This window comes from Lytechinus variegatus, chromosome 2 (assembly GCF_018143015.1).
Source record: "Lytechinus variegatus isolate NC3 chromosome 2, Lvar_3.0, whole genome shotgun sequence".
In the NCBI taxonomy this organism is placed as follows: domain Eukaryota; kingdom Metazoa; phylum Echinodermata; class Echinoidea; order Temnopleuroida; family Toxopneustidae; genus Lytechinus; species Lytechinus variegatus.
In genome coordinates this window covers 50746154-50772224 of record NC_054741.1, presented here as the reverse complement: position 1 = coordinate 50772224, position 26071 = coordinate 50746154, and the positions used below count along the sequence as shown (strand labels likewise).

Sequence of the window (26071 nt, the reverse complement as noted above, 5' to 3'; positions counted from 1 at the left end):
CTAGAATTGTCTTTGAACAAATATGCATTTTAGATGTCGACGTTGCTGGCTTTCCATGATTGTTGTTGATGTTGATCAATCTCAATTCTGGGCTCAGATCTGTCTCGTAGTGGGGTGAAGCAAGAAAATATTAGCAATCAATCGCAAATATTCTGTTGCAATTTTGCAATTGATTGATCACTTTTAACTGTTGCAAATCAGATTACACTCCTTGTTTCATGGAGCAGATTAGCAATCAATCGCAAATTTACAATTAATTGCATGGCATATGCTTGATTTCAAGAACGAAAATAGACTTACAATTGGTTGCAAATTTCTTGCAACGCCCAACTTAAACTGGGTTCTTTTGATTGCAGATGGATAGGATTCAGCGAGGGTTATCAGATGCACAGCATAAATGTCAAGAAGCCAAGCTTGAAAACGAACAGCTCAGAACATCCCTTCATGAGGCTAGGAAGAATGGAGATAGACTTCATAAGGAGAGTGAACATGTCGTCTCTAATGTCAATACATGGGTTCAAGAACAAAAGTAAGTTGGCCAGTAGATCTGTTATAGATCTGTCTTTTACTGTATGAAAGAGACATAGATATGGATAAAGAGAACTTAATGCAATAGGAAACTGACAAATGGGTGTTTAGAATGAGTGTATGCTTGTTTTTAAGTCCTTTCTGTGTGAAAAAAGTACACAATATTTGAGTAGTTGTTTATTATTTTTGTTTTAATGAATTAATAATACAGCCATAAAAACATACAAATTGTACAATGTAAATACATAAATACAATTTGAATAAGTAGATATAAATAAGTAAAATGGCAGAAAAGAAGAACATTAGTAAAAATGGATTTCTACGGGCCAGGGTTCGCAAAAGTTAAATTCATTTCTGTTGCCCAGAAGCATTTGCTCTAGTGAGAAAGCAAATTTAGGTTCAAACCAACAAATTGCATTGTTTCCAGTCTCATATTACACTGTAATTACTGGATGAAATTTATCTGAATGTTTTTTTTATTCCTTTCCTTTGAAATCTATACCTTTTTCTTACACACAAATGTTTTGTAATCTTTCACTTTGTAGACAAGCCAATGAGAAACTTGGTACAAAGATCAAGGAACAGAATCAAACCATTAGAAACCTGACAATAGAAAAAGAGTAAGTATCAAATAAGGAATGTGTGTTACTATGCTAGCATATGAATGGTAATTTGTTGATAAATCTTGAATTACCCAGATAGAATATGCTATTTAAAAGCAGCATCCAAAATTGAATTATTGCATTAACTCTATGATATAAGCTAGATTCAAAGCTACCACTATTCCACTAGTACATAGAGGGTTCCATGACAATCGCTCTGGCGACAATTGCTCCTCTATAAATTCTACACATTTGACATTTGACACTATACACTACCCTTACCTTATGGCCTGGCTTATAAATTATGCCAGGAGCAATTGTCGTAGGAGCATGCTGAATTTTTTTTCTCTCTTTTTATTTAAATCAACTTTTTGTTGGGGTGGACTGGTCCTTTAATAACACAAAAAAGTTGAATGGAGGGTTAGATTTTAATTTGATGTTTAAACGGGTTAACAAAAACAACTGTTCTTGTGTGTAGAAAAGTGTTTTTTTGATAACCTGATGTGGTTTAATTTTCAGCCGTTTGACGGAGAGCCTAAGCTCAGTACAGGAGATGGTGAATCGTCTAAGACTAGAGAATGAAGAGATGAAGATAGCTACAGAGAGAATGAAAGCATTACAAAGTCAATCCTCTCATCAACAAGTCTTACTGCAGCAACTCAAAGCAAGGCTAGAAGATAATGAGTGAGTATTAATAAATTATGAGTGAGCATTGATAGATTATGAGTGAGTATTTTAATAGATTATGAGTGAGTTATACATTCAAGGAGATTGTTAAAAGTGGGAAAGGAGATGGGGGGGAGTGAAAGTTCTTTAAAATCTTGGTCACAGATTGCACTATTGCCTCATAAATTTTCCTGATGATAGAAAAAATATCTAATTGGTTACATAGAAGAGGGTCACTTAATCTTTTCTTTTCTGTTATCTCAATTGATTTCTCAAATTAATGGATGTAATAATAATTTTTCTGTAAATCTTTGAATAATGCCCTATACTGCTATTAATATTTTTTGTAGATATTTTGTAGGATTCTGATCAAATTTTCTCAAAAAGAATTTTTTTAAATGTATTTGGTTACATGAATTACTGATGTACCTGGGCCCTGTCTTACAAAGATTTGCGATTGATCCAATCAATCGTAACTCTATAGGGAAATCCATCAGTGTCGTAATTTTTCTACAGGTAATGTGCACAATGTCCTTTGTAAACAAAGCGAAGCACAATGAATTTTAAAGACAACGATGAATGCATGAATATACATCATGGCTAGAAAATATTTTAAAACAAACATGCATAATAGATGTTGACGTTGCTGACCGTCCATAGTCGCGATCGATCGGATCAATCGCAACTCTTTGTAAGACTGGGCCCTGATGTCCTTTTCCCTTTTTTGCACAGGACTAGTCAAGAGGAGGAGCTAGGTGAAAAGATGGCGACTATTGAAGACCTGCACGGGAGACTGAAAGCCAATGTAGACTCGATCCAGCAATTAAATCAGCAGCTAAACACACTGAATAGAGAGAACATTAGACAGAGAGCAGAGCTTGAGAGGGAGAGGGCTGCCAGGCAACGTCTTGAAATGAAACTGGATGGAAGAGATCAGACAATATCTAGTCTACACGCTCAGGTTGGTTTAGTGGAGGAGAATGTATTCTCTTGTTGCCTTTGGTCAGTTTTTTCATAAAATAAACGACCATTGTGTACGTCCAACTCTTTAATTTTTCACCATTTTTATTGAAATTCATAAACTACCCACCTCATGGTAATTTTAAGAGCATTCCAATTTTTTCATGTGAACTAGAAAACGGAGACAAATCACTTCATATTACAGGGGTCAGACTTACCTATTCTACAGAATTGCCTCTCGGTATATATGTTGAAATGCTGAGAAAAATAATAATAATGAAATAAATTTTGTTTCCATTCATGTGTTCTTTGGTCTCTACAGGTGTTTGGCTTTTTGTGACACTTGATTCAGAATATTCTTCGATATTAGATTCTTTGTGATTGAACCAATCACTTAAACATGCATGTGAAAGACATGTGTAATAAACTGGAAAGTTTGTTTAATCCCAGGTCATTTTCATTGGTCTTGCTTTTGTCATTTTGTGACTTTTGATTCTTAAACCGATCGATGTGAGGGGCTATATATAGCCTCTCTGTTATTAAACCAATCTCTTGATTATTGACATGTGCTTAGTGAAGATTATTGAAGCTGGCCTTTGTAGAAATATTGTCCATTTTGACTGAGTGGAATTTGTTAAATTCCCTTGTAAAAGTGTTTTTTTAACCCAGTTTATGATAAATCAATAATGGACAGTCAGGATCTATCAACAATCATATAATCCTATCTTTCTTGTCCCCCCCCCCCCCCCCGATCAGATGGAATCTTCTAATTCATACTACCAATACCCCCACCATCATACACCCCTCGCCAACGGTACACCATCATCCCGTAAGATGACCGAGAGTCATTCCGAATCAACGGGTCTCTCGGACTCAGCCTATGCTTCTACTCTAGAGAGAGGTGGAAGTGGAGTGTAGCTGTCGTGTAAGGTGAGAAAGTGATTTACAACCAGGTGGGTGTTTCATAAAGCTGTTGGTAAGTTAAGAGCGACTTTAAGAATGACTGGTGATCCTTTCTTGTGGTAAATGGTATATTCAGTGGCGATGGTTAAGCGAGTAAGAAAGGTTCACCAAACGTTCTAAAAGTCGCTCATAACTTATGAACAGCTTTATGAAACTGCCCCCAGGGCCCTGTTGCATAAAAGTTACTATTATGGTACCTTTGCCATCCAATTGTAACTACTATGGTAACCCTGATCAACAGCCAATCAAAATCCAGGATTCCATGGAAGTTACAATAGCATGACAAAGTTTTCATAATGGTTACTTTTATGCAACAGGGCCCACGGGTTGATGTTGGGAAAGTGTGCATAACATGGAGGCTACATTTACAGGAGACATCTTAGATACTGATGACTTTATATAAGAAATCGAAGAAAGAGAGCATTCTCTCCTACTAGTTCAATTCATTGGTTGATGGTAAGAAATCAATATTGTTCAATACCTATTTTATTTCAGTTGTTGGAAACATAAGAATCCATGATTTCTGATTATTTTTTTTTGTATGTTGTTTCCTAGTTTCCTATATCTTTTTATTGGAATATTGGATACCAACCATAACAACAGCTTGAGAAATGAGAAAAAAAAAATTTCTGACTGGATTTTGCCCTAGTTTCCACTCAAATTATTATCCTGTAGATATAAGTACTGAATTAATCTTGTCTTCTTACTTTGCTTGTCACACTTACAGATCTGGCCCCCACACTTTGACACAAACCACATGTTCTTTGAAGTATAGTGAGATTGTACATATTTCCTGAATGTCCATTCTGTACTGAGCACTGGGGAAAATATCATTCATCTAATTTCTCTGTTCTATTTCAATTATTTTGTTTGTATTAGATATATGTGATGGAATAATTGCCTATTATTGCTTTGAATAGGGAATTTAAACCAGTAATATACCTCTTAAACTTGCCATTTTTAACATTTGAATGTGTTGCTTACAGAGAGAATATGAAGGAATTTTTTTTTCTTTCATCAATCTGATAGTTGTTTTACAGTTATGAGGCATAGATTTTGAATGGATTTTTAGATTTTGTTTTTAAGAAATTTATAATCATTGCGACTAGCTTTAACTACTAAATTGAACTGATAATATTAAAAATTGATTTTAAATAATAAATGGAACAATATCATTAGAAAGATTCTATTTCATTCATTCAATTTTTTTCATCATCATTATAATCATCATCAACATCATCATCATCACACACATCATCATCTCATCATCATCAACATCGCCATCATATGATTTGACATCTCATATTGTTTGACATCTCCAGAGGTTATTACCACCATCTTCGACACAGTACTTGTCAGTGATTATTGGTTTATTTAATAGGCAACCATGCTGCTTTTATAAAGACAGAATGAAAGTACTAAAATGAAATACCTTGATTATTGTATATACTCTGGATATATGTCAAAGTAACATTAATACGTATGTATGATTTAATAAATCTTGAATTCTTTTACATTGTCCAGACTTGACAGAACATTCCAAATGGTAATGAATTACCATTCACTGATCTAACTTCTCATCCATTAGATCTGTAGTCCGTCCAATCAGCATTATTTGATTGATATTAATTCAGGTGTAATATTTAAATTCTATCATAAGTTATTTGTACAGTATTTAATTTTCAAATAGTGAATGATGTAGATTCAATTTTTGGCCATTTTGATTTTAAAGAAAACATGAATGTTTCATTGAAGATTCACTTCCTTTGCTTTAAAAAAAAATACATTCATCTCTCATAAATACGATACATGGATGTGTTTTCTCCTTTATACTTCAAATAATTTATAGTTTTCATTTTTCGTTTTTTGAATGAATTTGGAGATGTAGATGAAAGTGACCAATATCTGTTTGCCAAGTGTCATTTCCTGTTACAACCAGATTTAAGTGTACATAGCGATAAAGGCTGAAAATATATATATTCTATTGCATTTAATATTTGGAGTAAACCTGGAGCAATTTGATTTTAGGTGCTACAGACTGTAAGGTGCTCCAGATATTCAGGCACAGAAACTGCATAGTAACTTCTATGCACCCAGCAAGACTTCCTGTACAGCAATAATCAAATATATGAATTTGACATGCTTCCAAATTGTTGTGTGTACTAATACCCTAGTTGGTTCATTCAAATATGGTGAGACAAAAGTTCAGCAACATGCTTTGTACAAAGTCAGTGGGTTAAGGTGCCTAAAATAATCTCAGAGGCTTCAAAAAGAAATGTTGCTGAATTGTGTAGCTGTGCATACTGGAACAGCTTGAAAATAAAGAGCCAAATAGGGGTCACCAAATATTTCGTTTACAAAATGTAATAGGAATTCCAACAGACATAAGGGTTGTGGCAAAAGTAATGATCTTTATTTAGGCCGTGTCACTAATTCAGAATCAGCAGGAATTAAGCAGAATTAGTTGGAATAGAAAATTAGGGGGATGGTGATTTGAATTTGAAAATGGTAAAATTACCAGGTGACTCATCACACACCTGTCACACTAGAGTAAAAATGACCTGCAATGGAGTCAGATTGAAAATTTGTACTACATACTTGGATATTTGAGAGCCATTCTTTATTATTCTTAATATTATGGATGGCCACAATTCTTGTGGCCGTCCTGAATGTTTTGGTCCCATTCTAAATTTTTTAGGTGCATTCGAACTGGAAAGAATATCAAACCGTTTCCAAAGTAAATTCTTGCTGCATTCTAAGTATTCTTAGTACATCCCAGCAGCATGTGAAACATGTATTTAATGCATCGTGGGAGCTGAATAACAAGGGGAAAAAATCTAGTGGTCAAACAACAATCACTTTTTAATTTTTATTCTGATTGATTCTGAATAAGTGTGATTGGGCCTTAAACAATCTCATTTGGCTAGTTAATTGTGACATAACATTTAGCTTTACTGCTGTATGAATGTTCACTCCCGCAATTTTTCTCGTCATCACTTTTCATATTTTTAGCACAAATTTATATTTCAGATTACTCATGAACTTTATATAAAAAGAATAGTCATGTTATGCCTTGAACTAAATATACAACTGTGATAAGTATTGTTAATAAGATGCAGAGGTTAGGTGGTGCTTTTGATATGTGAATGACATTCCAACAATATTCCATTATGCTCCATTTTCAACAGTATTTCCTTATCAATGCCTTTAATCTGTTCATACATGGAGCAAAATTATACAAGTTTGTATGTTATTGACGTGACTTCTGTTTTTTTTATTGTTGATTTTTCTTCCATGTACGTATGTATTTTACATGGTTCAAATGTACCTTTCTTTGTATTTTTTTTTTTAATTTAGCCTTTTTTATTTGTAATTCAATGAATATTTGCCACCCTCAATTTCTTTCTTTTGTGTTCTACCTGAAAATATTGATTATTTAAGTGAATGTTTGTAATATTATTATAATTCAAGACCCTTGTATAAAAGATGAATTTACAATTTTGATGATATTTTAAAGTCTCTTCCATACATGGCACATCAAAGCACAGTACCATTGTCATCTTCAATAAATACGATGAATCGGAAAATGAAGCAGAGGCAAAAGACCTTTGTTGTTGTGCAAATCAAATTAAGGGGATGTCCACCGAGATATATATATAGAATATCAATAGACGTGTTAAGAATAAAATAAGAAAAACTAATTAAAGGTTTGACGAACTCCATTAAGAAGATTTTACTTTTATAGTTTTGATTTTGTGTTGTCAAATGTGAGCATTTGCCCCATATGTCATATAATACTAAATCCTTAAATTCACATATTAGGGGAGACCGGGGTTAGTTGGAACATGGGGTAAGTTGAAAGATTGTAATTTTCTTTAACATGTGTAAAATTAATTTATGCAATACTGCCCTCAATTTATTGCAATAATAATTCAACACTTGTATTATTAATAGCAATAAATTGAGGGCAGTATTGCATAAATTTATTTTACAGGCTTTAAAGAAAATTACAATGTTTCAACTTACCCCATGTTCCAACTAACCCCGGTCTCCCCTACAGAAGGTATTTGTCATAGAAGTATGTATGAAATACTATTTCTGATGATTCATTTAATGCCCAGCTAAATTCATTATCAATTATCTGAGAAATACTGATTTCATGAATTCATTTTACATGACATGTGTAGCTGCTTGCATGTGACATAAAAAATTCCAATGTAAAAAAATGATGGGAGTTTAATGTGAACCATTTTTTTTTACATCAGGATAAACTTCCCCTTTGAAAAAATAGCACAACATACATTGTCAAGAGTTGCTTGGACAGACTCATTACATCATAATTGCAATCAACTTTGGATGGTCTTGTTAAAAGACTTGAAGGCATTATGTGCATTTATTGAGGATGAATGGCGCAATTCACTTCTCCATGTTTGAAGAAAACTGTAAATCCAATGTTGCTGAGCTTAATTGCATCATGTGTGAATGAGGCTTTAGCGTGTGACCAATACTGTAAATGATTTTGATTATATAAATGTATCTAGAAATATGAAGTGTATATTTGTATTGCCAATCTTTATTTGTAAATATTTTGTGTTATTTAAGTGAAACTTGTCCTCAATAATCAATTTATGGACATGTCTTGTACAATAAATTACAAATGAATATGACTGAAATCAAATAATTTTGTACTTTGTGTATTTATTTTCTTCTGTAAACAAATAATACATACATATTAAAAAGCGCTTTACATCTTACTCATATTTTAGAATACACTGTACATAGAGATACAGTACATGGCAATGCACAAAGATACATGAATAGCAATACAGGATTGATAAATAGTTATGCATACCTGAGACAAAGATGAGTTCTGAAATCATTACCAACTGAAAACAAATTGAAAGAGCAATTAATGAAACTGTTACTGATTCTCATTAATATCTGTTAAAACTACAGAATCCATTGTTGCATCTGAATAGCACAGTCTCCTTTTCTGTAGTTCAGAGCGTTGAGTGACCACAAATGAAAAGTTGAAAACAGATTAAATTGCAAAGGCTCCTAGATAACTTTTGTACAGAGGAAATTCAGATGAATAGCTGAAAATAAGTGATCACAAGATGCTAATTCAATAACCGAGGCCCCTATATCAAAATGTGAATGGATTTAATACCTTACAAATCGTAATAAATAATTAGAGAATAAAAAGGAGAAGCTGGGTGTTTCACAAAGATTTAAGTCTACCAGTACAGAAAATTCACACTTAAATTTACAGTTGTGTTGGGTATATAATGTGCTATCACAAATGTGGATGTTTATTGCACCTTACACTTAAGGATAAAATATTCAGATGTTAAACTTTGTGAAAAACCAGAGGAATATTTACTTGCACAATAAAATTGGAATAAAGAAATACAGATAAATAAAGAGGATTTTTTTTCATTTCATATAGTGAGCAAGTTACAATTTCAATATAGATTACACATTACAATGTGTATACATGTCCTGCCACTTTCAGAGTTCATAGTTGCAAAATGCACAGCTTTTTTTCCTACTTTACCCCTTTTATCTAAGAAGGTATATTTATGATTACCCCGGGTAAAGTAATTGAGCAATTCTCCTTTTTTCTCCCACCGCAATCATATGTTTTGACCCCCTCAAATCTCTTCCCAGGTCGAAAAAACAGTTGAAACCAGTTGGATTTTCACCTGGTAGCAACTGGGACCAGTTGAATCCATTTGACCAAACTGGTATTTGTACCAGTTTGTTCAACTGGAGGTTACTGGTTCACACTATTAACCAGTTTATTCCAGTTGAAATCACTGGAACAAACTGGCACGCTCTGAAATATACCAGTTAATTCCAGTTGAAACAAGATGAACAAACTGGGCAATTTTACATCAGTTGGAAACCACAAGACTAACTGGCGGATCGACCAGTTGATTCCAGCTGGAATGAATGGAATAGACTGGGACACTCGGGGCATCTACCACTAAAGTCCAATTTAAACAAGTGGTCCAAACTGGGCAATTTCATACCAGTTGGAATACACTGGTCTAAACTGGCAGATTTACCAGTTAATTCCAGTTGAAAGCAATGGATTGAACTGGTATGACATTTGACAAGACTGGATCAAACTGGGCCATTTCATACCAGTTGGAATCAACTGGTAAGAACTTGCAGACTTACAAGTTCATGCCAGTTGGAATAAATGGAATAAACTGGGACATTCAGGGCATCTACCAATAAATCCCAGTTTAAACAAGTGGTCCAAACTGGGCAATTTCATACCAGTTGGAATACACTGGTCTAAACTGGCAGATTTACAACGGGGCACAAAAAAACGCAAAATGGAGGGAAAAAAGATGGCCTCTGATTTTCAAGTTCTCGTTAAGACTTTGCTGTAGACTGTAGTTTCAATATGGACTGAAGTTAGCTTCCAAAATTAGAGATAAATTCCAGTATTGGTAACGATCTCAAAATGACTTTTTACAGAATCTTATATAATGACCACCCAAGTGTCTGTTTGTATGAATAAAAATATGTGCCAAAGGATTTTGGAAGAAATTGTGTAACTGCTGAGAAATAAGCAAAATAAGTGCGGATTCTGTCACTTCCGTCGGGTCTTTATTCCAGCAATAATAATACAAAGTCCCACGTGTGCCTTTCTGTGTTGGTTATCTTCAGTGTGAACATTTTTCAGCGTAGATTTCAAGATTTCACAAAGATGAGTTGATGTAACTTTACCAGATCTAGATCCTCGATGATATACTGACAATTAAGCCTGTTTTTACAGACTTTCTCATGAAATCAGTGTTTACTGCAACTACTGGTATTTCTCTTAAAGTTAGCTTCCAAAATTAAGTAGGCCTGAGAACGTGTCAGGCAACGCACGGGTGAACACCCCCGCAGGTGTACAGGAATTTTGGTAGCAAACTTCAGTCCATTTCAAAGCTATACTTGGTCTACAGCAAAGGTGAGGTCTTACCGAGAACTCAAAGTCATGGTGGACCCTCCCTTAAAAAACATTCTTGAAAAAGCACCAATATTGCTTGTAATCTAAACTTCTTAAAACTGATCTATTTCCAAGAAAAAGGACACATGTCAGGACACATTACAACACACCTACACATGTCTTATTAAAACATTTTTCCCTGAACAGATAGTCATCCCATTCCTCTTTATTTTTTCTTGCAGAGACTCGTGAGGAAATATTAGCGGGGAATGAAACCTTTGGAACAAATAAGCTTGTGTAGAAACAGAAAAATCAAAGAATAAGAATAAAGAAAGTTTGAGAAAAATCGGACAAATAATGAGAAAGTTATGAGCATTTGAATATTGCAATCACTAATGCTATGGAGATCCTCCCATTGGCAATGCGACAAGGATGTGTGATGTCACTGATGAACAACTTTCCCTTTGGTGGACTATAAAATACCCTCAAAATGTCTCTTTTTGCTTTTTCTTACGATGATACAAACTCTTTATCCATTATGTGTTCTTAAAAAATATGTATTACATGCCCTCATGTAGAAAGAACACATGATCTATGGATAGATGTGATAAAAGAGGCAATTCAAGTGAAATATATACTAAAGTAATGGGGAGAGTTGTTCATCAGTGACATCACACATATCTGTCGCATTGCCAATTTGCTATCTCCATAGCAATAGTGATCGCAATATTCAAATGCTCATAACTTTCTCATTATTTGTCCGATTTTTCTCAAACTTTTGTTGATCTGTTTCTTTGATTTTCCTGTTTTCACACAAGCTATCTTGTTCCAATGGTTTCATTCTCCTTTAAAGAGTGGCACACGATTACGAATAATGAAGATATGTGATTCTAGTATTAGCAGTCAAGAGGAAAGTGATTGGGGGGGTAGAAGTCCTGATTTAGATGATACATCTAAGAAAATGGTATGTAAAAAACTCATTTTTTCTTTATTTTTCAAATTAGTAGTCTATTACTTTATTATTATCTGTTTGTAGAGACTAGCATATGTCAAGCTTCTCCAGGGCTGATGAATGAGTTGTCCACTGTTTCACAAACCCTCTTTAACAAGTTCAAGGTTGCTTCACATGTTTTTCAAACACTTCCAACACCATCTTTATGTGCATTTATTTGATTTGGAATATACACATTTTTCTCATATGACACATAAAATCAAATCTTTGCCCAACTCAGATTTTTCAAATTGTCAATATTACTCAAAACCATTGATGTATCACTATTCATATGGAAGTGTATGATTACAAGTATTGGGGCATGATAATTGCAGAGAAAAAGTAAAACCAAAATCATTTACCGGTACTCATTAATTGTGTGCAAAGGCAAATAAAAAAAAATCAGACTGTGAGTCCACTTGATTTGTATTCATGGAAATCTATTGTAAGATGACAAAAATGATCACAAGGGACCCTAATCATCAGGAATGAGCTGCACTTTCAACTCATGTTTTACAAGAATGGACCAGGATTGCGTTTTCACACTTTCCATGTACTCACTGAGTTTTAGGTTTTCTTTCATAACTGATCCACTTTTAAAATAGCTCACAGTTAAGTGTTAATTGAACAGGCGGGGGGGGGGGGGGGGGGGGGGGGGGGGGTGATCTGAAACAGCAAACTACTTGCAAATATTTTAGGGCATCAGTCAATTTTTTCCTCATCCCCCCCAAATGCACAGGTAGCTACTTCATTTGTAGCTTTCATGATCTTTCTTTGTTAACTCTGTACTCTTGAATTCTGTTAAGGTTCATTACTTTTTTTTTATTGACGTAAATCAACATCGGAAGAATTTTTGTTTAATATAATGATAATTAACTTCATTATTTCAATTCTATTCCTTCCAACCAGTTCAAGGACTCAGCAACTTGAGAAAGAAAATGAGGCCCTGCGGAAAAAAGTGGAAAACCTGGAAAACCTAACATGCGGCTCCAGAAAGAAATATTGGACAAGTTCTCAACAGGTTAGTTAACAATTCCTGCACACCACTGCTTGTATTTCTATTTTGGTGGTTATCAATTCTTAAATTCTAACTTTCTTGGCATCTATTCTTTAACCACAAACTTAAAAAAACCCAAAAAACTTACAGTTAAACACATCCTCATTGAATGTGCTGATTTTGCACATATTCGTACTAACTTTTATGATGTTCCTGACCTTAAGAAATTATTTAGAGATATTTCACGATTATGTATTGTAAATTTCCTAAAGGAGATCAATCTTTTTATTAGATTTTAGGTGGGAAACTTTTCGAATCCCAATCACAACAGGTATACCCTTGGGCAAGGTATTTTATCCCAATTGTCCAGTCTTTCAGAGGAGACTCTAAGCCGTTGGTCCCGTGTAAAGGAGAGTCACGCCATTTGCACGTTAAAAAACCAACTCCTCTTTTCGTAAAGAGTAGGGAAGTTATCCCGGGGAAGTAGTTAACATATTAATTTATTACTGATAATTACTAATTTATAATCCTGTTCCTTTGTAAAGTTGCATTAGGGTAATTTGTACTGTATTATAGTAACCTTTCCAGATTAACTGTCCGACACTTATATGACACGCATGTGTTGATAGTGTCGTTACTTTTCTATCAATCAATCAATCGTTGCTACAAAATGAAGCTGTCTCATGGGATGTGATCTCATGAAGATGTTACATGTGCTACCACAGCTGCCAGACGAGGTTAATGCAGTGAACTCAGAGATTTGTGGTGAATTCAACGAGCTCTTCAGTGACCATGTTGGACTTGCGAAGGGTTATGTGCATCGTGTGAAGACAAAACAGGACGTGCCGCCAGTACAACACAAGCTGCAACGCCTACCTTTTGCAGTTAAAGACAAAGTGTCGACAGAGTTGCAGCGTTTGGTTAAAGCTGATATCATTGAACCAGTAGAATCAAGTGAATGGATTTCCTCATTAGTCGTCGTGAATAAGAATGGGGGCATCCGCCTGTGTGTTGATTTGCGAGATGTGAACAGAGTGATAGTTGAGGATAAAATCCACTGCCTCACATAGAAGAACTGTTGAGTGAGATGCGAGGAGCAACTGTATTCAGCACTTTAGATCTCAAAGGTGCAAATCATCAGCTTCTTCATGAGGATTCGTGTCATCTCACAACTTTCATTACGCATGAAGGAATCTTTCAGTTCAAGCGTGTCTGATTTGGACTTTCTTCGGCTCCTTCAGCATTCCAGAAGCTTATGTCGTCTAGACTTTCTGGTGTCCGGTGCTACGTTGACGACATCATCATCTACGGTGATACTCCATCAACCCATGACACAAATCTTCGGGCAGTTTTACAACGTGTACAGAGTGTAGGACTTACACTGAACTTTAATACAGATGTGCCAGTTCAACCTGAAGGAGATCAGTTATATAGGGCATGTTATCTCTGCCAAAGGCCTTCAGCCTAATGAAGATAACATTGCTGCAACGAGATACTCCAAGGTGCACAAGGAAATCGTGTAGTAAAATGGATGCCGATTAAAGTAACGTTTGTGTTGGAAATTGCAGAGTGAATTCTTGCTTCATTTAGACCTCTACAGGAGTGTTATGGACTTGTTTTGAACAGGTCTCACGTGACCCCCACCAAAGTGGTGACCCCGACGTGACACCTGTGAACAAGTGAACACATACGCTAATATCTTAATGCCTTAGTACATTATCACTTAGTTCTATCGCCACCTGCTATTTTATTCAGACCCAGCAGGTTTTAACTATCTGACCATCTGTGTATCCGATGTGATATTATTTCTTATTATTTGTAATTTGTCAGCTTATTTCCAAACACATTTTTCCATTCAACTTTCGGCCAGTGGTCGCAAAGTGCCACCAGGTCTAATACCGATATTGGGGAGAGTAAACCCCAGCTTCCGCAAGGGACTGCGCCGGATAGTCCTTCACAAGTAGGCGTGAGTGCAGTCGGGATCAAGCTCCCGCCTTTCTGGAAGGGTGACCCAGAAGTATGGTTTGCGAAAACAGACGCGCAGTTTGTTACGCATGGGATAACCAGTGAACATACCAAATATACTCACATAATTGCTTCACTCCGATCCGATGTGGCATTACAGATCAGAGACATTTTGATCAATCCTCCAGCCGTTAATCAATACACAGAGCTGCGAGCAAAGCTGATAAGTTGCATGTCTTCGTCCGAGCAACGAAGAGTACAGATGCTACGTAACGAAGAACCATCACAACTACTACGGACGCTAACAAAGTGTCATCTAAGAATGGTGAAATCTCACCAACTTCCAGGGACAAGGAAATGGTATCTGAGGAGGATGAAACCATGACAACTATCACAGATGCTGACGAAGTGCCATCCAAGAATGGAGAAATCTCCCCAACTTCTAGGAACATGAAAATGTTATCAGAGGATGCAACAGCTCTTAGGTTCACAACAAAAGTCTTGATATCACAAGAACTTTGCGATCAATTAAAATCTATGCATCCTAATGCTGAGTTAGTCCGCATCCACAAAATCTATAGATCTAGATGACAAGAAAATGAATGAATCAGCTTTCTATATAGTTTGTTTTCCAGACTGGAGAGTGACCAGATGTGCCAGTTTGTGTCTTTGGTAGGCTAGTCTTAGCACTTTCACCAGACTGCAGCTCCGATGCTAAAAGCGCAAGAATCGCAAGAAGATAAGCTATGTCCCTATTTCCAAACGAACTGAAAGGGCTAAAAAAGAAAATAAGTCAAGTTTGGGGTAAAAGTAGCAAGGAGTATTAAAGGGATAAGGAGCGAAGCCTGAAGCTCTTGATCCCAGAAAATGCACAGATTGATGATTTTATTGTGGTAATTGATGGTTTTGCTTTAATATCCTGAAGTCATTTCAGATGTTATTGTAAACGTCATAAAGGTCAATAGTATGGTATGGGTTTGGGTCAATCAATTCTTTGGCCCATAAAGGAGAAGATCTGGTATGACGATGATAATGATAAAGTCCAGAGATGTGGCGAAATGAAATTCTGATAGGAGACCTTTCAAGCTGTGAATGTGTTCAATCTACTTACACTTCCTCTGTCTCTGCTAGACCCAGTAACAAGTCAGTCGATCATGACACTAAAAAATAAGGTCTCAGAGACCAAGGAGCCAACCATCAGAGGATGTAATGGAGGGAGGAGGATGTAAATGGAGCATGGAGATTCCAAGAAATGATCACCTGTATCAACTTCATCTGAAAAATTAATGAAGGTGCATGAAAATGGCCAGATAACCATAATAACAACATCCGATTGCAGATTTGTTCGTGGTTGTACTAGGTTGTTGGAATTGTCATCTCTATTCACTTTTTGTAAGATTTTTTGTTTTTAGTGATTGGTTTATTTGTTATTATTGGAGATCATCATCATGAAAGTGGTAGATGTATTTAAATGTGTGATTGTGGAAAAGTTTGAGAAAAGGGCAGATAGCATGATCGCTGGGTTTAGTTATGGAAGCAAGAAGTGAGAGTGGCACAAAGGTAGCTTTGACATCGGCGCCTATTAAGAAAGTGGATTTTTTTGTGTAATGGTGTTAAAGGTTGTTCAGAAATAGTCATGTGATTTTCTGTGGCCAATAAGGAAGATGAAAATTACTTGGCCATAACCAGAATAACGAGAGCCCATTGTAGATTGGTTTGTGGTCGTACTGGGTTGTTGGAATTGTCATCTCTTGTTTTTAATGTTTGTTAGATTGTTTGTTTTTTGTGATTGGATTATTTGTTATTATTTGAGATCATCACAGGAGTAGCAGATGTATTCAAATGTGTTATTGTGGAAAAGTTTGAGAAGAGGGCAGATGGCGCGATTGCAGATTTAGTTATGGAAGCAAGAAGTGGGAGTAGCACAAAAGTAGCATTGACAATGGCAGCTGGTAAGAAAGTGGATTTTTTTACTTGCTACTTGAAGAACGACATCAAAGACAGTCAATTAAAGGAGGCTAGACATCAGGCAAAGGGTTAAACTAAACTTACATCAAGCCAGACGTAATCTATCGCCAGAGCGCAGTGGTTGAATTTCACTTGTCATCCCAGCAGCCATGATTAGAGCAACTCATCCCACTGCCCCTTCATCCCAGGCCCAGCCCTCCAAGTCTTCTACAGTTTAAGAACCTTCAACTTCAACTTTGAGCAAGAAGGTACCTTCAACCTTCTTGTCTCTGTTCCTGCCTAAAGATACGAACTGTTCCTGAGCCCCCAAGTTTCAATCTCTACCCTTGTGAGTCTTTTTCCTCTGCATCTCCGCCTTCAATCTACCTGACATTCCTACCCTTCGAGTTTTTCAAGCTTCGCATCTCTTCGATTTCTTCAAACATCTATCCACTGTTTTATTCTGCAACCTAAAGCTTCAGGACCCCAGCATCAAGAGCAATAGAACTGTTTTGACCGACATCCGCGATTCAATGTAAGTGGCCACGGAAACATTCAATGTAAGTGGCCACAGGAAAATACCTTCCATTTCCCACTAATCCCACCACACCCCTTCCACATTAGGATTTAGGTTGAAGTGTAGTATACATATTCTGAACTTGGTGATAGAGTATTTGTATCTTTGGAAATGTGTTGTAATATTTTTATTGACTGAGTAAAAGTGCAGATCTAGAGTTTAATTAAAAAGTACAAAACACCATAACTTTTAGTGTGTCCGAGCGCTTGTGTTTCTTTTTGCATTAAATATTAATCATGTGGTCTTATGACTAACCCCCCTTATCTGAGGTAGAACCTAAGCTAACAGACCATAAAACCCTTGTTCATCCTCAGAACCCCCGAATCCACAGCCTCCACTGTGGAAGACAGGGGAATAGGTGGGTTAGACGGAACTCATGACCCTCGCGTCATCAGCACGATGCTCTACCAAATTTTCTAAATTGCCAAATCTCTATTGAGGTTTGTTTCTATCATATATAATTTTTGCACTGATTGTTTTCATTTGTCAAGCACTTGGGCACTAGTGATCTTTATCTATTTTGGGTATAATTTCTTGTTATAGATAGGATAGTATAAATCTACATATTTTTTTACTAAGTGCAGTGTACATTTTTGCAGAGGAGTGGGTTATTTATATTCTTGATTTGACATTGATTGCTCCCAGAGGGTTAGGCCGTGAAATTTAATGAGGGGGGATTTCCCAAAATTCTTGAGTGAGAGCAAGTGTTTTGTTATTGTTTTAACATGTATATTCCTCTGTTGAAATATCAAACTTCACGTAAATCGGTAAAATATTCTGGAGTAATTACTTGGAATGCAATACCTGCTAATATAAAAATGTCCCCATCTATTGCCTCATTTAAACGAAAGTATAAAATGCATCTCATGAAGGAATCTTAAGTAATATATAATTTACCCATCACAATTCAGACATAAATATACCCCCCCTTTCTCTCTCTATATTATGTATGTTTCAATATGGCTTTGGAGCCCAGCCTTTGATAGACCAATGGCCTCTGCTGGCTCCCTCATATTCTTGGTATCTATATTCATATGTTTTCTTTTTGTAAATATTTGATTGTATTTGAATGTTTTTACCAGAAATGGAAATAAATAAATGAAATTTTCTTGATTTTGTGGTAAGGATTGACAAATCTAGATTTTGTTTTTGATGGTATGCATGCTGGTTTGAATGTGATGAATAGTGTGTCTTTAGAGTGTAGCTGTTCAAGGTAAGTGCTAGCAAGATTTTGTTAGTACTTGATATTAATGTCCCCCTACTGTTTGAATACTCAATCTACTTGCTGGTTTCGGATAAGGATTTCTATTTTATTTCTTGGTCCTCTAGGCATTTTTTTTCTTTTCCTTTATTTCCTCCAAATAATTTGGCTCTGCCTTTTTAGGAACTTGTTTTATTGAAAAGCACATTTGGTATTTAACATAATGGCTTCGGTAACGGGAGACTGTGTCATCCTAGTTAAATGTTTGCATCCTAATACTACAGTGGAAAAGTTACAGGAACTTTTATTCCAAGTAGGTGAAGTAAAGTACATAGAGTTTGGGAGGGATTCCTTAACTGGAGAGAGTACCAGGAATGCTCACTGTGCTTTTGAAAGCAGCAGCGGAGCTGCAAAGGCTATTGAAGAATTGGATAAGAATATCTTAGATGGGGGAACCATCAGAGTGATGGAAATTCCCAAGTCAAACTTAGTGTTCTCGGTGAAGTTAGACAGTAGGCTTAAGAATAGGGATGATAATAAGCCGATATACAAATCCCAAACAATCCTCAGAAATCCCCTCAAACTGTCAATGCTTTTGGGTGACCCCAAACCTAAAGGGGGTGATGTAACTTGAAATGTGGAATCATGAGATTGAATGTCTGACTACAGATGATAGTTGCAGCCCCATTACACTAGCTTGGCTAGCAAGGCGCTCGCTGTGAGGGGAGACAGGGCAGCTAGTCCTGAATTTAAATGTAGATGCAACTGTTGAAGAGATAGTTAGTAAATTGGAGGGGTTCTATGGAACTGTAGAGTCTGGGGCAGTGTTGCTCCAGCAATTGTACTCGGCTCGGCAAGGAAACGAGGAGTCAATAACTGCGTACAGTGCTCGCCTGCAGTTGGCCATTGATAAAGGAGAACATAGAAAGGGGATCTCACCTAATGCCACAGATGAAACTCTGCGAGTGGTATTTTGGAAAGGGTTGGAAATTGAGTCCCTTAAGCAAGCAATTGGACACAAATATGAGATTGTTCGGTCTTTCGGTGAATTAGTGAGAGTGTAGAGTCTGGGGCAGTGTTGCTCCAGCAATTGTACTCGGCTCGGCAAGGAAACAGGGAGTCAATAACTGCGTACAGTGCTCGCCTGCAGTTGGCCATTGATAAAGGAGAACATAGAAAGGGGATCTCACCTAACGCCACAGATGAAACTCTGCGAGTGGTATTTTGGAAGGGGTTGGCAAATGAGTCCCTTAAGCAATTAGACACAAATATGAGATTGTTAGGTCTTTCAATGATTAGTGAGGGTAGCTAGGCAAGCAGAAGAGCATGAAGATTTTCAAAATTTTCCACTCCAACCCCCAGCGCTCACGCCCAAATCGAGTAGGGGTAAACACTACTACATTACTTGATAACAAGCCAGACTTAATAAAGGAGCTGAAAGAAATTAAGGATAAACTTAAGGAAATGGAATTGCAAGCAGCTAGAGCAGGGAAAGCGCCAATAACTCAAGTAGACCTGTCTGTACCCGTGTCCCAAGAGGACCTTGCTACAACTTTGGACAACCTGGCCACATTGCCCGAGAATGCCAAGCTCCCCTTCCTCCTCCTCAGGCTTTCTTTTCTTCTACACCTCCCCCATTGCTTCCCCAGCCTTCACCTCAACCTATTACCCCTCCCCAAAACATGGATTGGTTGTGGAGCGGTTAGATTTCTCTGAATCCCCAGCAACGAGTGAGGATGTGGATAAGGTAAGAAACCTATTGAGTAAATATCCATATGCATTTAGTCAATAAGATATCGATTTAGGGCACAGTAACCTAGTAACACATAGTATCCCTCTCACTGACCAACGACCATTTAGGGAAAGGTACCGCCGCATATCCCCTGCTTTGTATGCCGAGGTGCGTGAACATATCCATTCCATGCACGAGGCAGGAGTAATCAGGGAGTAATTCTCGCCTTATGCTAGCCCTGTAGTGCTAGTCAGAAGGACGGATGGGTCTCTCGTAAATTGAATCAAGTTATGGACTCATATGCCTTGCCCAGGATAGATGAGACTTTGCAAATGATGCAAGGTGCTAAGTAGTTTAGCTCACTCGATCTAAAGTCTGGGTACTGGCAGCTAGAATGACAGACAGAAAACAGCATTTGTGCTTCCTCCCCCTCTTGGGTTGTGGGAGTGCAACCAAATGCCATTTGGGTTGTGTTATGCACAAAGTACCTTCCAACGTGCTATGGAGAAGTGTCTGGGTGACTTAAATCACTCTATCTGTGTTGTTTACTTAGATAATATTATCATCTATAGTAAAACAATAGAGAAGCACATGTCGAGGCTTGAGGTAATAAAAAGGCTCTCTGAGCATGGATTTAAGCTGAAAGCCTCGAAGTGTAAATTGCTACAGACAAGAGTGAAGTACCTTGGACACATCCTCTCTTCAGAGGGGATTGCAACAGACCCAGACGAGACAGAGTCAGTAAGGAATTGGCCTTTTCCCTGTAACGTTAATGAGCTAAGATCTTTCTTAGGACTGGCAAGCTACTATAGGAAATTCATTCCTAATCTATCTAAGATTGTGAGGAAAAGATAAACTGACTAGTGTCCCCATCCTCCAATATGCTGACTTCACCAAGCCCTTCATCTTACATTCTGATGCAAGCAACTCTGGTCTAGGAGCTGCTCTTTATTAGCTTAAGAAGGTAGGGAGAGGGCGATTGCCTAAGGGAGTCGATCCCTGAATAAGAGTGAAAGAAACTGCCCCGCCCACAAGTTAGAATCCTAGCGTTAAAATGGGCTGTCACAAGTTCCATGACTTTCTCCATGGCAACAGGACCCATGTTCTAACTGATAACAACCCCCTTACATATGTGTTAACAACAGCTAAGTTAGATGCCACAGGGTATAGGTGGTTAGCAGCCTTAGCAAACTATGACATCACCCTAACTTACACCCTTTCTAGGGTGTCGCATGCCACAAATACAGCACCCCTGGTTAACATTAAGACTACTAGACCCCTTGAGCTTGCATGCATGGATTTCCTATCCCTAGAGGAGTCAAAGGGTGGATACAGTAGCATTCTCGTTATCACAGATCACTTCACTAGATATACAGTAGCCATCCCCACTGGAAACCAAACTACCAATACCACTGCCAAGGTTTTATTTGACCATTTCCTTGTACAATATGGGTTCCCTGAGCATTCTGATCAGGGAAGCAATTTCGAGTCAGATGTCATCCAACACGTATGTAAGCTGGTGGGCATCCACAAATCTACAACCATCCCATACCATCCCCAAGGAAATAGAAGTTGTGAAAGAATGAAACGAACCCTCCTTGGAATGCTTGGTACCTTATCAGAAGAAGAAAAACGAGATTGGAAATCTTATGTTGCCCCCCTAGTTCATGCATATAATTGCACTAAGCATAGTGTAACTGGGTACTCCCCTTTCAATCTCATGTATGGCAGACATCCCCCGTCTACCAATAGATATGTACTTAGGGCTTGATAGGACCGACAATGATGACGCCTCGTCCAACCTTCCCGACTATGTCACTGGACTTCGTGATAAGCTAGACTATGCATACAGGGTCACATCTGAGAAGAATGACCACATCGACACTAAAAATAAAGGCATGTACGACCCAAAGCTGAAAGAGAACAAACTGCAGGGAGGAGATAGAGTCTTAATCAAGATCAAGGGTGTGAAAGGAAAGAATACTAGGCAACACATGGGGAATCTCATGTTAACATTGCACAGCCTAATAAAGATACACCTATCTTTAAAGTAAGATCTGAGAATTCAAGGAGTAAGACCCGTACCCTTCATCGCAATCTGCTTTTGCCCTGAACTTTCCTACCTAAGGTTGAGTCACCCCAAAAGAAAGCATAAGTAACCAAAAGTGCACCTTCTCTCACCAACAACAATAATCAAACCCAAAACGTAGATGCAGGTACGATCGAGTCAGGGAGAAGATAGCATCACGGCCTCTCCAAACCAAGGTAATAATTTGTCTTTTGAATAAAAAAATGAAGCAGAACTCCCCTGTTCAGGAGTTGATTACTGTAGGCCAACTTCCCCACACCAAACGAGTAGTGAGTCGGAATCTGTTCTGGGTGTAAACAAATTGATAACTTAAACAAGAATTTAGAACGAGTTGCTAGTTCACTCGAGAATATAGAAAGACTAATGGGAAAGTTTCTGGAAGTGAATAGACGTACAGACTTTGACCAAACTGGCTCTAACACATGTACGACTACTAACAACAATGACGATGAAAATGAATACATGTACCATGATGACGACAGTGACCATGACAGACCTGGCAACACCGATACCGATATTACAGACGACCACAGGCCAACTGCTTACCCATTACCGAATTCGGTTATCCTAAACATTCAAACCAACTCTTCTTCCCTGCAGCAATGACATTTAATGTACATTCCCATTACATTTGCTAAAAGAAGTGTAAGCACGTGGGGTCCTTTGTGGACTCGCTCTTGTTTTCAATTTGAATCTTTTAATTGGCATATTAAGAGACAGTTACAGGGGTACAGAGGTGTCATTACACAGGTCATGCGCAAGCTCCTGGTTATACAGAATCTTCCAGCTTTGGTAGAGATTTATTCATCATCACCTTCGCCTTCCGACTTTTGTAAATTGCTGACGAATAAAAGAAAAAGAGAAGACACGATAGCTAAAATATTTGGGAATGTAATGTATGTTTTGGCAAACATTGTGATATCTCAAGAGAGGAAATAGATACTTTACAGAGAAGCGATTTCTATGTTCAAGGATGCAGTGGGGATCAAGAATATCAGAGAAAAAACACTTGGAAAGCAAGAAGTTGTGACAGACGAACAGTGCCATTTTTCTCATTTTGCAATTATAATCCATGAAGAAGAAAAATCAGGGGAAAAGGAGATAAAACTTAATTGGTAGGAGGAAGATGTTCCTTCATAGGAGATATGAGAATTTGAATGAGATCGAGCACAGAATGAATATATGGCGTTGATGGCGATGTGAATCCATTCAGGCAACAACATGGAGCCAGTAGTGAATGTGAGGCCTTGAAGTTTGCCCAAAAGTGATTTCTGGTGGCAATGGAATGCCTAATTCATCGAAGTCTAGACGCTATTTTGAAAAAATTCAGCCAACGACATGGACCTAGTTGTGAATTGGAGTTTGCATAAAAGTGATTTCTGGTTTATATTTCATTTGCATCAAACTGTAGATGCTATTTTGAAAAAATTTGGCCGAAATCTGGCAATTTAGCCTCACCAATACTATGGGGTTAAGGAAATTTTGGCAAGTGTAAAAAGTATAAAAGCTGTGCATTTTGAACTATTCATCGCAATCTGCTTTTGCCCTGAAATTTCCTACCTAAGGTTGAGTCACCCCAAAAGAAAGCAAAATTAACCAAATGTGCACCTTCTCTCACCAACAACAGTAATCAAACCCAAAACGTAGATGCAGGTACGATCGAGTCAGGGAGAAGATAGCATCACGGCCTCTCCAAACCAAGGTAATAATTTTCTTTTGAATAAAAAAATGAAGCAGAACTCCCCTGTTCAGGAGTTGATTACTGTAGGCCAACTTCCCCACACCAAACGAGTAGTGAGTCGGAATCTAGAGTTGAAAGCCCAGTGAATAGTGATGTTGATGAAGTAGATGGTAGCCCCCTCGAGAGGATAACCTCCCCTTTGCCCTCTGGTGACGAACAAAAGACTGCCTCTGATGAAGTGGAAGATTGTCCATGGACGATCACAAAGACGTCCTCGTCCACTAGACAGGCTAGCCTACTACCAAAGCCAGACAATCCATCCGTCTATTGAAAATAAATAATTTTCATTAGATGATGTGGTATGTATTGATGATCATGTTTTGTCTCAAGCTGGTGTTGTTCTGTTCTCCCCAGTCGAGATTATATTGAGTGTGATGATGATGTAAGTAATTTTGAAATTGTAACATCTTTCCCCCAAATGGGAACATTTTTCCTCCATTTCCAAATTTGCGGGATGAGCTGCATAAATGACACAGGTGAATCAATAGATACTTGGTTCACAAAAGCAATAAAGAAACTTTGCTGCGAGAATTACTATTTCCCAATATCCTCTGAAGTCTATTACACCTCCCTGTTTAGTGGCAAGGGCCCCCACATAATATCCGATAGAAAATTTTGGAAGGCCACAGAATGGTACATAATATGATTGCTTTTTTTAAAAAGCTTACCATGTCTAAGTGGGATTGGGCAAGATATTTTTGTATATGAATCATTGGGTGGTTCTGATTCAAGTGTAATCTTTGTTACTTCAAAAATCTATATCTCTTGAAGGACTCAACAGGAGCGATATACTGATGGTTTCTGTTGTAGACAGAATGCAGATTGTGTATGGATCTGCAGCAATGACATTTAATGTACATTCCCTCTTTCGTTTGCCAAAAAAGCATTAGCAAGTGGGGTCCTTTGAGGACTCACTCTTGTTTTCAATTTGAATCTTTTAAGCGGCGTATTAAGAGACAGTTACAGGTGTACAGAGGTGTCATAACACAGGTTTATTCAAATCTTTGATATTTTCATGCGCTTAGAATTGTAAACTGTAGCTGAATACTGATAATTAAATACCCTGTGATTTTGAACTGTATAACATTCTCCAAAGTTTCTTCATTACGCTTCCCTTCTAAATTATAATTACCGATCCTGACACGACATGAGATCGAACGAATATATGGATAATGTCAATCCATTCAGGCAACAACATGGACCCAGCTGAGAATGCAAGGCCTTGGACTTTGCCCAAAAGTGATTTCTGGTGGCAGGTGATAGCAACGGAATGCCTAATTCATCAAAGTGTAGACGCTATTTCGAAAAAATTCAGCCAAAGACATGGACGGAGTTGTGAATGTGGGGCCTTGGAGTTTTTCCCAAAAGTGATTTCTGGTTTATATTTCACTTGCATCATATACCGTGGATGCTATTTTGAAAAAAAATTCGACCGAAATCATGCAATTGAGCCTCACCTATAGTACGGGTTAAGGAAATTTTGGCGAGTGTAAAAGCATAAAAGCTGTGCATTTTGAACTATTCCGTGCATGTAAGCTGTCAAAAGAATTTGATGACATCAAAATTGTATATCAATGTCACTGAGATAAATTGAAACATGAATAAAGATAACAGGCAAGACATGATCTTGACTGATGATCGTTATTTGGAATAAGACTGTGTGGGTGAAGAAAAAGACTTAGAAAGAGGCAAGAACAGTTTTTAGGCAAGGAATGTGTGTGTGCACCTGTTAATTTGTTCTAAATAAATAAACCTTCTATGCCATACAGATTACCTACACCTAGTACATAGTTTACTCATCCTTATGTAATTTTGGTAAAATTGGACAAGTGGATCCCGATTTGACCCATTTTACAATTATTTTTATATCTTTATTTTTTAACTGTACTGCTATGTGAACACAACTGCAAGAAAAATGGGGTTTGTCCCAGGAATGCATGTGGAACTTTTAGATCTAGATATTACCTAGCATCATATTCCTCTTGCCAATTTATGAATTAAAGAGAAATGCCAGTAGTTGCAGTAAACACTGATTTCATGAGAAAGTCTGTAAAACCAGGCTTAATCGTCAGTATATCATCAAGGATCTAGATCTGGTACAATTACATAAACTGAACTTTGTGAAATCTTGAAACCTACGCTGAAAAATGATCACACTGA

At 37.3% G+C, this 26071-nt stretch overlaps 1 protein-coding gene across 1 annotated transcript in view; it reads left to right on the top strand.

Moving 5' to 3' along the window:
* Nucleotides 1-4706, top strand: part of LOC121408297 (cingulin-like) — a 75231-nt gene extending 70525 nt beyond the window's left edge. The window contains 6 exon segments of the mRNA XM_041599712.1: nucleotides 357-529; nucleotides 1074-1148; nucleotides 1650-1814; nucleotides 2529-2757; nucleotides 3513-3686; nucleotides 4447-4706. Of these exon segments, the coding sequence (XP_041455646.1) occupies nucleotides 357-529; nucleotides 1074-1148; nucleotides 1650-1814; nucleotides 2529-2757; nucleotides 3513-3674 (804 nt within the window). The 3' untranslated portion in view covers nucleotides 3675-3686; nucleotides 4447-4706.
* The last annotated feature ends 21365 nt before the right edge of the window (nucleotides 4707-26071 follow it).